Source organism: Catharus ustulatus, chromosome 3 (genome assembly GCF_009819885.2).
Source record: "Catharus ustulatus isolate bCatUst1 chromosome 3, bCatUst1.pri.v2, whole genome shotgun sequence".
NCBI lineage: Eukaryota > Metazoa > Chordata > Aves > Passeriformes > Turdidae > Catharus > Catharus ustulatus.
The window spans coordinates 64,057,538-64,070,546 of record NC_046223.1 but is presented as its reverse complement, the minus strand read 5'-3'; the positions used below and the strand labels follow the sequence as shown (position 1 = coordinate 64,070,546).

The 13,009-nt window shown below is 42.3% G+C and overlaps 1 protein-coding gene and 1 long non-coding RNA gene across 2 annotated transcripts; one reads left to right on the top strand and one right to left on the bottom strand.

Annotated features, from left to right (window-relative positions):
* Positions 1-243: 243 nt before the first annotated feature.
* Positions 244-7,657, top strand: HINT3 (histidine triad nucleotide binding protein 3). The gene is made up of 5 exons (XM_033053780.2): positions 244-430; positions 802-919; positions 2,150-2,219; positions 3,016-3,142; positions 5,967-7,657. Exons 1-5 carry the CDS (start codon positions 287-289, stop codon positions 6,012-6,014), a joined length of 507 nt encoding a protein of 168 aa, XP_032909671.1. The 5' UTR covers positions 244-286; the 3' UTR covers positions 6,015-7,657.
* Positions 7,658-9,971: 2,314 nt separating this feature from the next.
* LOC116993360 lies at positions 9,972-12,922 on the bottom strand. The gene is made up of 2 exons (XR_004417281.2): positions 12,833-12,922; positions 9,972-12,560 (listed from the first exon to the last, which is right to left on the bottom strand). It is a non-coding gene; the product is annotated as an uncharacterized LOC116993360 (long non-coding RNA).
* Positions 12,923-13,009: the final 87 nt, after the last annotated feature.

Sequence of the window (13,009 nt, the reverse complement as noted above, 5' to 3'; positions counted from 1 at the left end):
GCCCTCTTTACTGCGCCTTTTCGCCTTTTTTTTTTTTTCTCCGCCCGCGGCAATTCGACTATTAATGAATTCAGCATGCATTATTCAGCATGCATTCACGTGTTTCTATTCCTCTCATAGTTCTTTATCTTTTCTTTTACTTTTTTTTTTACTTTTTTTTTTTTTTTTGGCGGTGGGGAGGGAACTTTATGGCGAGCCCGGCTCCCGGGGCTGGGCGCTCCTCCCCGGCGGGCGGGGCGCCGGCAGCGGGAGGGGCCGGGAACGGGAACGGAGCGGGAGCGGAGACATGGCCGGGCCTGAGGCCGCGGGTGCCACCGCCGCTGAGGGGAGCGAAGGCGGGAATGGCGGCCGCGATGGCTACGACGGGAAGTGCGTGTTCTGCAGGATCGCCCGCGGCGAGGAGCCGGGCACGGCGCTGCTCCCCTGCGAGGTGGGTGAGGGCCGCCGCTCTCCTTCCCCCCTCCCTCACGGCCGGCCCGGGGGTCGCGGCTGGGGCTGGGCGGGGGGCGGCGGCTCCTGCACGGACGGAGCGGGGGAGGTCGCTCGGACGGAGAGCACCGTGCCTCCCGTAAAGGCCGGCACAGCGCCGGAAGCCTCCGAGCTGGCGCCGAGGAAGCCTGGCTGCCGAAGGTCAGCAGCGGACGCGCACCGTGCCTCCAAAAAAACCCTCAGCTTTTGTTGCCGGTCGCCTCAACTATGACATTTGGTGTCGCGTCCATGTGGGGAATATGGACATCGTTACCTGCTTTGTGCCAATATCCTCGTCCTGATCCGCTTTAAAACGTTCGCATCCTTTTTTAGGATGAAGACCTTGTTTGCTTTAGAGATATAAAACCCGGTGCCCCCCACCACTACCTGGTGGTGCCCGTGAAACACATGGGAAACTGCAAAACACTGAAGACAGAACACATACCGCTAGGTAAGGCTGCGAGTGCTTAACCTAAAGGAAAGTCGTTTTTCACAGCCTGAAAATAGGGGTTTATCAAGGAAATTACAACTTTTGGCACCATTTGTAAACATGGGAATAGCTGATGTGATTGAGTGTAGATAGGGACTTACTCTTTCTGGGAACTTCTGTGTGCTGGTCTAGAATGGCACTTTTTTTTGTGCAGTTCTGGAAAAACATTGCAGTTTTCATGAAATATAGATGCCTCTGCACTTTGTTGGAAGTACAGCTTTATTTTTAAAGCATTTATGTGCTGCTTCATTGCATTTTCTTAGATATGCATATGCAATTCTAAAAGCTTACAGAAGCATTTTATAAAGTGTTTACTTCCGGGTAAGTACTACATTATTTGTCAGGAAAAAAGGGAGTGGCAGATGAAAAAGGGAAATGGTGTTTCAATTAACTTCAAAAAATGTTGAAAACATAAAATTTTGAAATGTTGACGCCATTATTTATTGTTGCTAGGCTTATTTTGGTTTTTTTCCTCTTAAGAAGACATTGTCCTGGAATTTGTTTCACAAGATATGGCTAGCTAAGTGTGTTGAGTAACAGAAGAAATTGCAGCCACGAAGAAGTTCCACCGTAGGGAAATTTATAGGTGATTCAAGAAAAGAGTTATAGTTGCATTTTGCAAATCTTGCATCGCTGTTTTTCTCTTGTAAACATAGGGTGGTTTTCTCTAGAAAAAAACTTACGTATGTGTTTGGCTTCAAGGCAACTCCTCTGACTTCTGCCTTGAGTTTTTGTATTGGGATTACTGCATTGTTCGGTGATAATGGAACTGTGTGCTAGTAGTAAGAAATACTGACAATTTTATATTAATTTAAATTTATGCACCATCTCTGAAATGTGCTCCAGGCTTTACAGGACCTGGAGATCAAAGTCCTGTAGCTGTGTAGAGATATAACAGTGGAATTAGTGTAAAGTCATCATTCTGACCAATCAGTACTTGTTGGGTTTTTTAATAAGGGGGTGGTGATAGCATGGCTTTGGCCAAAGTTCTTATAATAATGTCACACTGGAAAGCATGGCAGGTGTGGAAATTGGTATCAGTGTTAATTTTCAAGTAAATAATTGCACACAAGTAGTTACAGTGTTTATATTTTGAAAAACCCATCTCTTGAACTCAATGTAGATTAGTCTGTTTAAGTTAATATTCTTAAGAATACCTTTTTAAAATGAAATTTATTTGTGTTTTAATAGTGAAGAGAATGATGGAAGTTGGAAAAGCTGTTCTCCAGAAGAATAATTTTAATGACTTGAATGATGTAAGGTATGTAATAGGAGCCTTTCATCTTTCTATTGAGTGTGTTTTTTACTTTTCAGAATACTCCTTTAGAGATGGTGGCAGAACCTGCACTGTGATTTATGGGAGAAATCAGGTCTACATTTCACTTATTTCATGAATTCTCAATTAAAATTGGCTGGCATTGAGTATAAACTTTTATTTTTTTCTGATAAAGTTCTGGCACAAATTGGGTCCTAACTCTGAGATTCTTTCTTGAACACATCTTGGAGTAGGGAGGGCACTTCAAATAACTTACCAAAGAAGCTGTTCTTTAATTATGTGCTGCAAATATGTTCTAAATCCAAGATGCCAGAAAAGATGTAAACTTTGACCTGTTGAAGAAGGGCACTACACTGTGTTTCAGTCATAACCGAATTCACTGGATTTTTGGTGCTGGACACTTCAGTTTAAGGCCCTTGATAGCTGAAATAAACTGTAACATTATTTAAGAAAGAGAAATAGGGAGCTGGCTCTTCATGATTAAAATTGACAGTTGGCTTTCCAGCTGAAAACTAGATAGGATACATTTAAGATACTTTTTCTTTTAACTCCTTCTTTTAAAAATGTGTCATAAATACAGAGATGTGAAGGAGGAGATTGATGAACTTTTGAAGAGCTTTTTTGTGGTGTAATGAAAGGGCGTGTTTTTGTTCTTGCTTCTATGTACAACTAAAATGCAATAAGTTGTTAGTTCTGTGGATTGTGTTAAATAACCTGTGATGTTCTGCTTCTTCCTGAATGAACATCACCACTTTCTTGTACTTCTTTTCCTTTTCTGAAGAATGGGTTTTCACTGGCCTCCGTTCTGCTCGATAGCCCATTTGCACCTTCATGTCCTGGCCCCAGCCAGTCAGCTGGGGTTCTTTTCCAGGCTCTACTACAGAATCAATTCCTACTGGTTTATCACGGTAAGTGTAATGCAGGTGAGCTGTAGGTTCTCAGTTGTGAGCTGAAAATGCCATGTCTTTCTAACCTTTTTACTGTGTCCAGAAGTTCTCTGACCAATTATTTTTGTTGTTGCTTTAATTCTCAGTTAAGTGTATTTTGCATTGACTAAGAAAAAATAAAAGTAAAAACCTTAATGTTTATGCTTATTAAGGGGAATGCAGTGCTAGTAACTAACAGCAAACAGTACAATAGTTCTGGATCTTGCCTGAAGCTCAGGCTCTGTGTTGTGCTTCTGTGGACGCTTTGTATATATTTGGGTTTTAATATAAAAGGCTGTATTCAAATGTGGTGGACTGTTTTGCACATAACCTGGTTGATCCTGTGTAAACATATCCACCTAATGACTGCATTTACCACTTCGTGTGTTTTTTCTCATCTTGTCATCTTTAGACTAAACCTAGTGCCTGCTTTACAGAAACATTGTTTGTACCGATTTATGTCAGTAGAGATTAGCAATGAGACTGAACAGACACTGACTAAAGCACTTTGAAAATCTCTCTGTAGAGATCTAAACCTCACTCTCGCTGCTTTGATACAGCAAAGCACCTGTCCTTGCAAGGTAGCTGCAGCATCCTGGTATCCATTGCACATCCCCAAATCAAAGTTGCTGAAAGAAGTCTGTCTCATCTAAAGAATATTAACAGCTTCTTACTTAAACAGAAGAAACACGGCTTCTTCACAGTGGGACCTTGCTGAACTCACTCCTAGCTCAAAAAAAGCAGATGTGTCTACTGTGTTATTGAGCATCTTGCAAATATTTGTCCCTCAAATACATATAGCTGTGTAGTTTTACTGCTTATTATCTTGGATTAGTTCAGGCAGATCTGTACTGGTTATCCAGTATTGATGCACTTTCCTATTTCGCACTGCTCTCAGGTTGGAAAATGTTCTTGGGGTGGTGGTGGTGGTTTTGTTTGTTTTTTTGTTTTTAATTATAGTGTCTTGAATGTGGTACTTATTTAAGAATGCAAAACAGGATTCAAACCCTATAATTTTCAGTTGCTGCATGCCTTATGTAGCTTTATTTGTAAATAAACTGCAGTTATTTCTGAAGTCCTGTTGAGTTGCTCCTACCTGAAGTAGCTGATGGCATTTTATTGTCAGCATTTAAAATATGCCAAACTTGAGCTTTTCAACTTATAATGTACAGTAGTTTCACGAATACAAGCCGCACGGATTATAAGCCGCACTTCCGGTGCCTCGACAATGTTGCTGTCTTTGTCAATAGATAAGCCGTACCCTGAATATTAGCCGCACTTTCGTTCGTCGCGAGAATCCGTGCGCAGCTTTCACAAATTGGCCAATTAGTAACAGGATCGCGGCATAGCGGGGTTTACTGGCTCGGGGCGGGGCCAGGAAGGCTCGGCCCGCTCATGGTTGCCGACGGGGCCGGGTGGCCCAGCTCAGCGCCACGGCTCGGCGGGGCTGCCGCCGCCGCCGCCGGGCTCGCTGGCCCCCCTCTCCCGTCGGCACCGCCCCGCTGCCGCGTTCGCTAGCCCTGCCGGTGGGCTGCCGCCGCCAGGCTCGCCGGCCGCCCCCTCCCGTCTGCACCGCCGCCGCGTTTCCTCGCCCTGGCCGGCACTGTAGGCCCCCGCACCGCCGGGCTCCCCCACGCTGCTGGCCCCGATTCTGCTGGGCTTCCCCCGCTGCCAGGCAGCCCCACCCGCCGGCCTTCCTGCTTCTGCCATGCTCCCCTACACTGCTAGCCCCAGTTCTCCCGGGCTCCCCCGCCCTGCTGGCCCAGGCTCTGCCGCCCCCCTGCCCCGCCCTGCTGGCTCAGGCTCTGCCGCCCGCCCCCCACACCGCTGGCCCCGCCTCTGCCAGGCTTTCCCGCCTCTGCCGGGGCCGGCCGGGCTCCAGCTTGGCTTGGGGCTGCCGCAGGCTCTCACTTCCGTGTTGGCAGCTTTTAGAATTTTGTTAATGTATTAGCCGCCCCGGAATATTGGCCGCACTTCCGGGTTTCCACCAAAATTTTGGTCAAATTGGTGCGGCTTGTATTCGTGAAATTACTGTAGTTCCTTTGGAAATCTTAATAAAGCTTCAAGCACCAGATCAAATTAAAAGAAGGATTCAGTAGGACTGGCAAAAAAAGCAAAGGTTGACAGTAAATGTATGTTTCAGAAGTGCCCCTGTTAGCCTCCACGTGTCCAATCTGGCCTGCTTGTTGGTAGACTTCCTCCTGCCCTGAGCCTTCCTGAGGGCTCTGTGAGCTGGTGCTGTTACATGCACAAAATACAGCTGTTCCAGTTCCGCCCCTGACGCATAAATGGCCACATGTTATGACTAGAGTGTGTGTTGGTGCAGTGACGTGACCAAAGGATGAGGTAGTAGCTTGTGGCAGGAGCCACAAACATGAATGCCCTCAGCAGCGTTCATGTTGGTGATGCAGCTGGGTTGGTGATGAGAGGGCACAGCACACTGTTCTGGAGTGGTTCACAGAGAATCCCAGGTCTCACCACTTGGTTGTTCTGAGCACTGCTGTGGTCTCTGAAGACTCTTCTGAGGTCTCTGAAGTCACAGTGCTTTTAACAGATCTGCTGTTTATTTGCTCAAATCTCCTCTGACCTCTGTAGGTTATGTTTCCTCTTTGAATCACCTCATAAGTGTTTGGTGGAAACTGTGAGTCTGCTGTTGAAAGGAATTGTTGTATTCTGCTTCTCCTGTCCACTTTATTTGTAAAAGTGAAAAGCAAATGCTCTGTTAGTGTCACTGTTTTAAAAATGGAATTTTCAGTAAACTGAAGGCCCAGGGTGTAGTTAATGTATTGCTTTCTCTCTTTCACAGGCTGAACAACTGATCGAGAGATTGCAAACTGAAAATGCTGCCAGCTGAAAGCTTGTGTTGTCAGCCAGTTTGGTCTTTGAGCTCTGATTTAAGGTTGCACAGTTTGATGTTGCCAATAATATCCCAGGATAAAAAAAGCTTTAGTTCCTTATGAGGAAGTACACACAATTTGTAGATGCTAACCTAATTCTTCCATTTGGATATGTCAGTCTGTATACTTCCCTGGCAATAGGGTGATGTATTTTAGTTACAATTTTATATTTGTTTAGATACATACATAATACACACACACACACATGCACACAGACAGAGAACTCTTCCTATTAAAGGGCAAAGTTTAGCAGCAGAATGTATTGCAACCAAGGCAATGAGTTACAACAGCATATGAATAGTACCAAAGAGAGTATTTCTTGTGGAGTCAAGCTGTCATTTTCAAGGTGCATTTTTCTCGGATTGTAGATAACATTTCAAACAATTTTTCCCATCTGCATTTGTATGGTATGTTACTTATGCCTGGTGAGTAGGTACATTGCTGGAAGTACAGTACTGACTTTCTAAATCACTCCAATGTTACCTGACTTGTTTGCATCACAGTGACACATTAAACATTAATACAATATGTGCCCAAAATGCTGTATAATATAGAATATAGTTTATGTGTAAATAGACCTAAAGGTTTTTTTCCCTCTTATGGGCAAAATGTTTGAAATTAGTTACTGTATGTTTACAAAGAATGTGAAGATTCCAGAAGAATGGATTTAGTATACTGCTCTTCTGCATGGCAGTAGATAAAAAAGTCCAGATTTTCTGGTCTTATTCTCACTGGAAGTCCCTTGCAGATTACTAATGCCTTGGCCAAATTTGGGTTCTAAATGAGGTCATAATAGAAGGCGGTCTGAAATGCAGTGTGTGTGTGGCAGACTTACATAAGAACAATGTGATTTGACTTTGGGATAGCAGGGACTCAGCCCAAAATTGGAACATGCCAAGTTGCTTAAGGAACCTGCTGAACATTTGCCTTTGCTGCATGACTCTAATCAGGAATGCTAGCACTTGTTTTTCAGAACCATAATAAGGCAGCCTGGCAAGTTAAAACTCCAGAACACATGGAGTGGATTTTCTTTGTTCACAGAGCTTGTCTTGGTGCCGAACTAACCAAGTGTCCTTGCCTGATGCATTCAGATGCAGCTGAGGTGAGAACATCTGTTGCACCTGAACATAATATTCTGTGTTTTCCATGGATCCAGCACCTGTTGCCTTAGTGACACGTGTTGTAATATTCTTACAGTACTTCAGAGTCTGCACCCTTCTGAAGAACTGCATTTTCCACTTGGCAGAGTTTATACCTCTCTGTAAGATCTTCTTCCTAATGTCTTGTTGTTCTTACTAGTGGGCACTCGCATGTCATTTGCAGCCCTTTAGGGTTTTGTTATATTTGGTAAGAAAAGTGTGACTTAAAGCCACCAAACTTTGACTGTGCAATGGATAAAGATGTTTGAGCTGGCTCCTAACTTAGTGAAATACCTGAACATTAAGGACTTTTAAGAGTTAATCCCATGTATGTGTTCTGATCTGTAATTAATTTATGTAACTGTACTGAACTGTGACATGTAATATAATATTTAAGATATCATATTTAAGATATGAACTGTTGTCAAAAAGGATTAATAAATGCTGATCTTGGGATGATTTTCCAGTGCAGTGGAATAGTTGACTGTAGGGGTTGACCCTAGATAGCCCTTTGGTCACTCTTCATCTCTTAACCTAGTGGGGTGAAAGAACAAAATGAAAAAAACTCATGGGTTGAGATAATTTAATATGTGAAGGAAAGAGGAAGAAAAAAGCAAAGGTAATCAATCACTCATGACTTCCCACAGGCAGGCCAGTAGCAATGGCCCCCACTCCCCCCAGAAGAAGCCCTCTCTTCAGCTTTTATTCCAGACATTATATGTCATGGAACATCCCTGCTGGCCAGTCTGTGTCAGGTGTGCAGGCTGTGCTCTCTCCAAGCTTTTTCCCCATTGCAGAGGCAGAGCAGGAGAAAGAAGGCCCTGACATTGTGCACACACTGCTCAGCAATGACCAGAACTCCTGTGTTATCAACACTTCCAGTCACACCCAAAACCTGGATGCTGTGAAGGAAGTTACCGCTATCCCAGCAAAATTGTATGTTGCCAAATGTATATGAAAGCACAAAGGCCAACTTCTATATCTTGGCTTTGGAGAAGGGCCCCACTAATGACAAGATTGGATAGGTAAAAATCCAGGTACTAGGGTTTTGCTGATGAAAAAGATGGGGAAATCCCGTGTTCCCTGACAGCAACAGGACAGGCCTCAAAACAGCTGAAACAGCAAAGCATTAAACAGAGGCACACTAATTACTGAGAGGAATGCTCAGCCCCTCATTAGTGTTCTTCAGCACAGAACTGGGGTGTGTTTTCCTTCTGCATTGACAAGCATTCTCAGACTCTGAAGATAATTTTTTTAATTAGGTGAAGAAATACTTTCTGAAAAGCCTAACCTAATACTCCCACTACGTTTCTGAATTACTGGCTAGCCCCTGGAAGAGACAGTGGGCAAACCCTATTAACTTTGTCCCTGTCTTCTACAGAAGCTTTTAGTAATTCTAAAACTTCAGAAATCATCTGTAGAGCTTTCTAAGGAGCAAAGATCAATAAGGAGCATAAACTCAGAGGCTCTTACTCTCCAAGAGCCTGGGGAAGCAAAGGAAAGTTGCTTAGCCACTGCTGCTGGCTCTGTTCTTTGATCCAGTATTAGCAGTTTTGAGAAAAGCTGCTTTTTTGACCTCATGTTTAGGAATGACAAAGCTTTATTTGTACTGTTTTGCTCAATTGTTTTATATAAACTCCCAACCTAACACGAACCCAAGAGAATAATGCTTTTATGCTGAAAGGCTGAAACAGATACACATAAAATGCTGTTAAAAATAAAAAGAAACTGTGCTTAAATTCTTAATAACATGTCAGACTATTCCAAAATCTTTTTAAGTGTGAATTGTAAATAAAGGTAGGAGAATGGGAGCAAAGCAGTGATAACTGTATTTGAAATTTGAGAAACTTATAAACAATAAAATGCTGCATAAAAACTTGTCATTTCAAACTAATGTGCAACATTTATTGAAATGGTGACAGTGCCTTCAGTGTTTGACAAAACAAACCACAGATAATCTCTATATGATAATACAGTCCAAAACAGATGCAGAGTTTACAGGCTTCAAGTGGAAGGAGAGGAAAGACCACTGAAGTAATCTGTCACAAAGTGAAGTTTAGGAGAGATTTAAACAACTGAAAGGTGCTTAGTAGGGCAAGAATACTTTTTAAAAGGTTGGGGTTTACTTACTATTCCAAATAATCTGCAATACTAAAACCCCTCACATGCTACGATTTTTGCAAAAATAATTTAATAAATTCTGTTCCATTTACGCTAATGGGAGCCTGCTGAAAAAAGAAGTTGCATATTGAAAAGTTTAAATTCCTATTTCATCTGTTGATAGTAATCTAATCACAGATGAATCATAACTTTGTAAAAACTTGTAGCTAAACTCAGTCGTGTATTAGATAGGATGCATTCATGACTATAGAGGCTTCAGGAGTAATTTTTTATTCTAGACTGTACCAGTGGGCAAGCTGACCAGTTCTATTATCTATCTTTTAGTCTTTTTTTTTTTTTTTTAATACTGGCTATTGCTGGAAGCACAAGACTGGATTTGTCACCCTCTGTGCTGAGCCAGTTTGGCAGCTCGGTGTTTATAATCATTGCATGGGCACACAGACAGATTTCAGTCACGCTTTCCAGAATGTTCATCTAAAGCTGGCTGGTTGGAAACATGGCTCTGTAACTGTTTAAAAAAATCCCTCTATAAATAATAGTTTTGTTATATAGTAATCCTTGGTTCTATTAAAAATATAACAATACAGCAAGCTTTTTTAGTTGCTTACAAAGTAGGTGGTAAGACCATGTCAATAAGTGTTTGTTCTGCTTCTGTTTTGATCAGAGGTGTACTTAAAGCACTTGCAGATGCACTCAAGCATCTACCAGTTAGTGGCAGTGACAGCCTGGATTGCTGATATTTAACTATTTGAGTCAGCTTTAATTAAAATCTAGTAAATTTATGTGAGCTGGACTTGCATGTTATGGTGCTTAGGCTGCATACTGCCTCACGTGTGTCTTGCAATGAATTATTTGTACAGTGTCCAGCAATGTATTATTTTTCCTGATAGTGCCATCCCATTAGTCAGCTGGTGACACTTGAAGTGCCCAATGCTGCTTCCTGCAAGTTAGGAACTGACACTACAGCAGAACTGACTGGATTTCAGAATTATTAGAATTAAACAAAACTCATTCCAAATCTGCTCTATAAAAAGCTCAATTTGTGTTGAAATCTGAATGCATGTAAAGACTTCCTCTAACACTTAGCTGACATACCGTGAGGTGTGCTTATGTCATTTGGCAAGAAATGCTTTTCCAAAAAGAACACAGCATTTTAAATATGTTAAGATCACAAACTACGTCATTTTTTTCAGCTGCAAGATGTAGATCTGTTTAGAAAGAAGCAGTAGGTTTGAAACCTAAGGAACATACCAATGTTCCCCAGATATACTTATTTCAGCACATTAATTTATTCCTTTTTTTCTCTCTTTTCATTGTCCTTTCACCAGAAAAAAAAGGAAACGGGGTAATAATGAAATCCTCCCCATTGTATGAAAATATCAAAACAAAACCCCATTCTTTTTGGCTTTTGCAATAGAAGGTCTTTTATATAAATAGCATAAGATTACACATCACTTTTATCAAGTTCCTAATTTATATTAAATTTTAGTATCCTTTTGATGCAAGACAGTATCTTACTTTAAAGACTCATCAAGTAGTGTGGTTATCACACAAGTTTCCATTCACACTGCTACAAAATTGAACTTTAGATTTCTAATTATACAGCTTTATTGATGGGAGCTATTGTAATATAGCTCTTGATTATTCTTCATAGCACTATTACAACTATTTTATATAACCAATCCTTTATTTTTCTTTCTGAAGAGCTCACAACTGTGCTCTGAAAGCAGGTAAATGAGGTATGGGACTGTGCTGCTATTCTTTCATTTATGCATTTGGTACTTCTGTATCTCTACTCTCCTCTTGTAAAAAACAGTGTTACATTTTGGTGAAAGAAGATCCTTTTTTTTTTTCCTTATGAATGCACAGGTGCCCCAGTACAAAGTTTCTGTTCACTTTTGCATCTTTACATTGTGGTGCCATACCTTCTGTGAAGGGGTACAGCTGAATTCACCAAAAAGGCTGCAGAGCTTTGTGGACTTCTTCTGAAGCTTTAGAAGAACAGAAAAGGTAGGAATGGTGTGAGATAGAAAACAAAAAGAAAAAGAAATACAGAAGGTTTGGAGAAGATACAAGATTAGACTATTAAATACCAGAACTAGTGCAACTGTCCAAAATCCAAGCAAGATACAACCAATTTAGGTACCACTAAGTATCCTTGCTGTGATATTTTTGTAAGTTTGGGAATTTCCATCTACTTCATGAAAATAACTTCCATGTATTCAGTTTAACCATGTGAGATTGAACCTATGCTTTTGCTATATACCAGGCTCTTTGTTTGAAGTAGTATATGAATTCCCACAGGAGTTTTCAATTCCACGTTTTACACATCCCATTTTCCCACACAGTATTTCACAACCTGCAGGAATCAGTATTGTAGGATAGGAAGTTAATAATTTATACTTTCAGTAACCTAAAAGCAATAGGCCAGCAGAGTTGTTTGAAGAACTCTCATATACTTGGTAGCAGATGATAATAAGGACAATCCAATGTCAGCGTGATGGAGTAGCTCATAATCTGTGATTTCTGTCCAAATCTCTACCATTTTTACAAAAATAACCTTTATCCTTCTTGCTCATTTTCTCTCCTGCTTGTGTTCCAGTAGGTAGCTGAGCTGAAATTCTGTAAGCAAAACCTGTGAAGATGGTATCTAGATTTTCCAAATGGAACCATGCAGCAAAGTTCATCCCAGGACAAAGCCTTATTGTAGTAAAGTGATGACCACATCATCATCTTTTCCTTGCCAAAGCATTTCACCTTCAAAATGGACCAGACCGTGTTTTCTGGCTCTTAACAAGATTCCCACTACCTTATTGGAAATAGTCACATATGTTTCAAACAGCTGCCCGAATGTCACACTAACATGTCCATCTTCTCCCACCTCTCCAGTTCTTCTGATGATCATGCACAGCTCTTCTACTTCCCTACCCACGTGTGAGTGAGCATCTTTCCCTCTCTGCTCGGTCCGAGACCCTTCAGGGGGTCTCCCGTAGGTAGGGTCTCCTCTGTGAGTATGCGCAGGTTTAGACGCAAGCCTGTCGTCACTGCTGAAGGGATTCTTCCTCTGGTACTCAATGTGATCCTCTGCCCACGTCTGCCAGCTCTTCCTCAGGTCACCCACTGCACTGGTAGCTTTAGCATCTTGTCCTTTATCTCCTTCCATTTCTGAAAAGGTTTTAAGGCACTCAGGCAGGAAACGAATCAGTGACTGGCTGTAACTGTGGCTCCTGTGTGCGCTGTCAGCTGTGAAGGAAAAACAACATATCAGCTTGATATTTTTTGGAAGAGTTTTGCCCGAGTGAGACGCAAGGCTGCTGAAAAAGAGGTTAAATACCTGAAGGTTTTAAGTCCGCTCATACTTCTACAGCAGTGAAGAAAGTAAGAGTGATTCAGGTGAAATTCAGAAGTAATTTAGGAACACAGGGCAGTATATTATGCTCACACGGTGCTCCACCGGTCCCGCAGTTACCGAACAAACCCCGCAGCCTCCGTACAACACACAGCGCAGTACTCACTCTTCTCGCAGTGACGCCTGTCCAAGCAGTTTATCCCGGCAGCCCCGCTGAGTTCCCAAGGAATCCGATGCAGCGCTGGCTGAGCTGCGGGCAGAGCAGAGCATTCCCGAGCGGCAGCAGCGGACACCAACCCGCGCGCGGGGGTGGGAGCCGCTCTCCTGCCCGGACCCTGACTAA

Coding starts and splice junctions, on each gene's coding strand:
- HINT3 (XM_033053780.2), top strand. CDS start 287: ATGGCCGGGCCTGAGGCCGCGGGTGCCACCGCCGCTGAGGGGAGCGAA. Junction 431..801: donor CGGCGCTGCTCCCCTGCGAG/GTGGGTGAGGGC, acceptor ATCCTTTTTTAG/GATGAAGACCTTGTTTGCTT. Junction 920..2,149: donor GACAGAACACATACCGCTAG/GTAAGGCTGCGA, acceptor GTGTTTTAATAG/TGAAGAGAATGATGGAAGTT.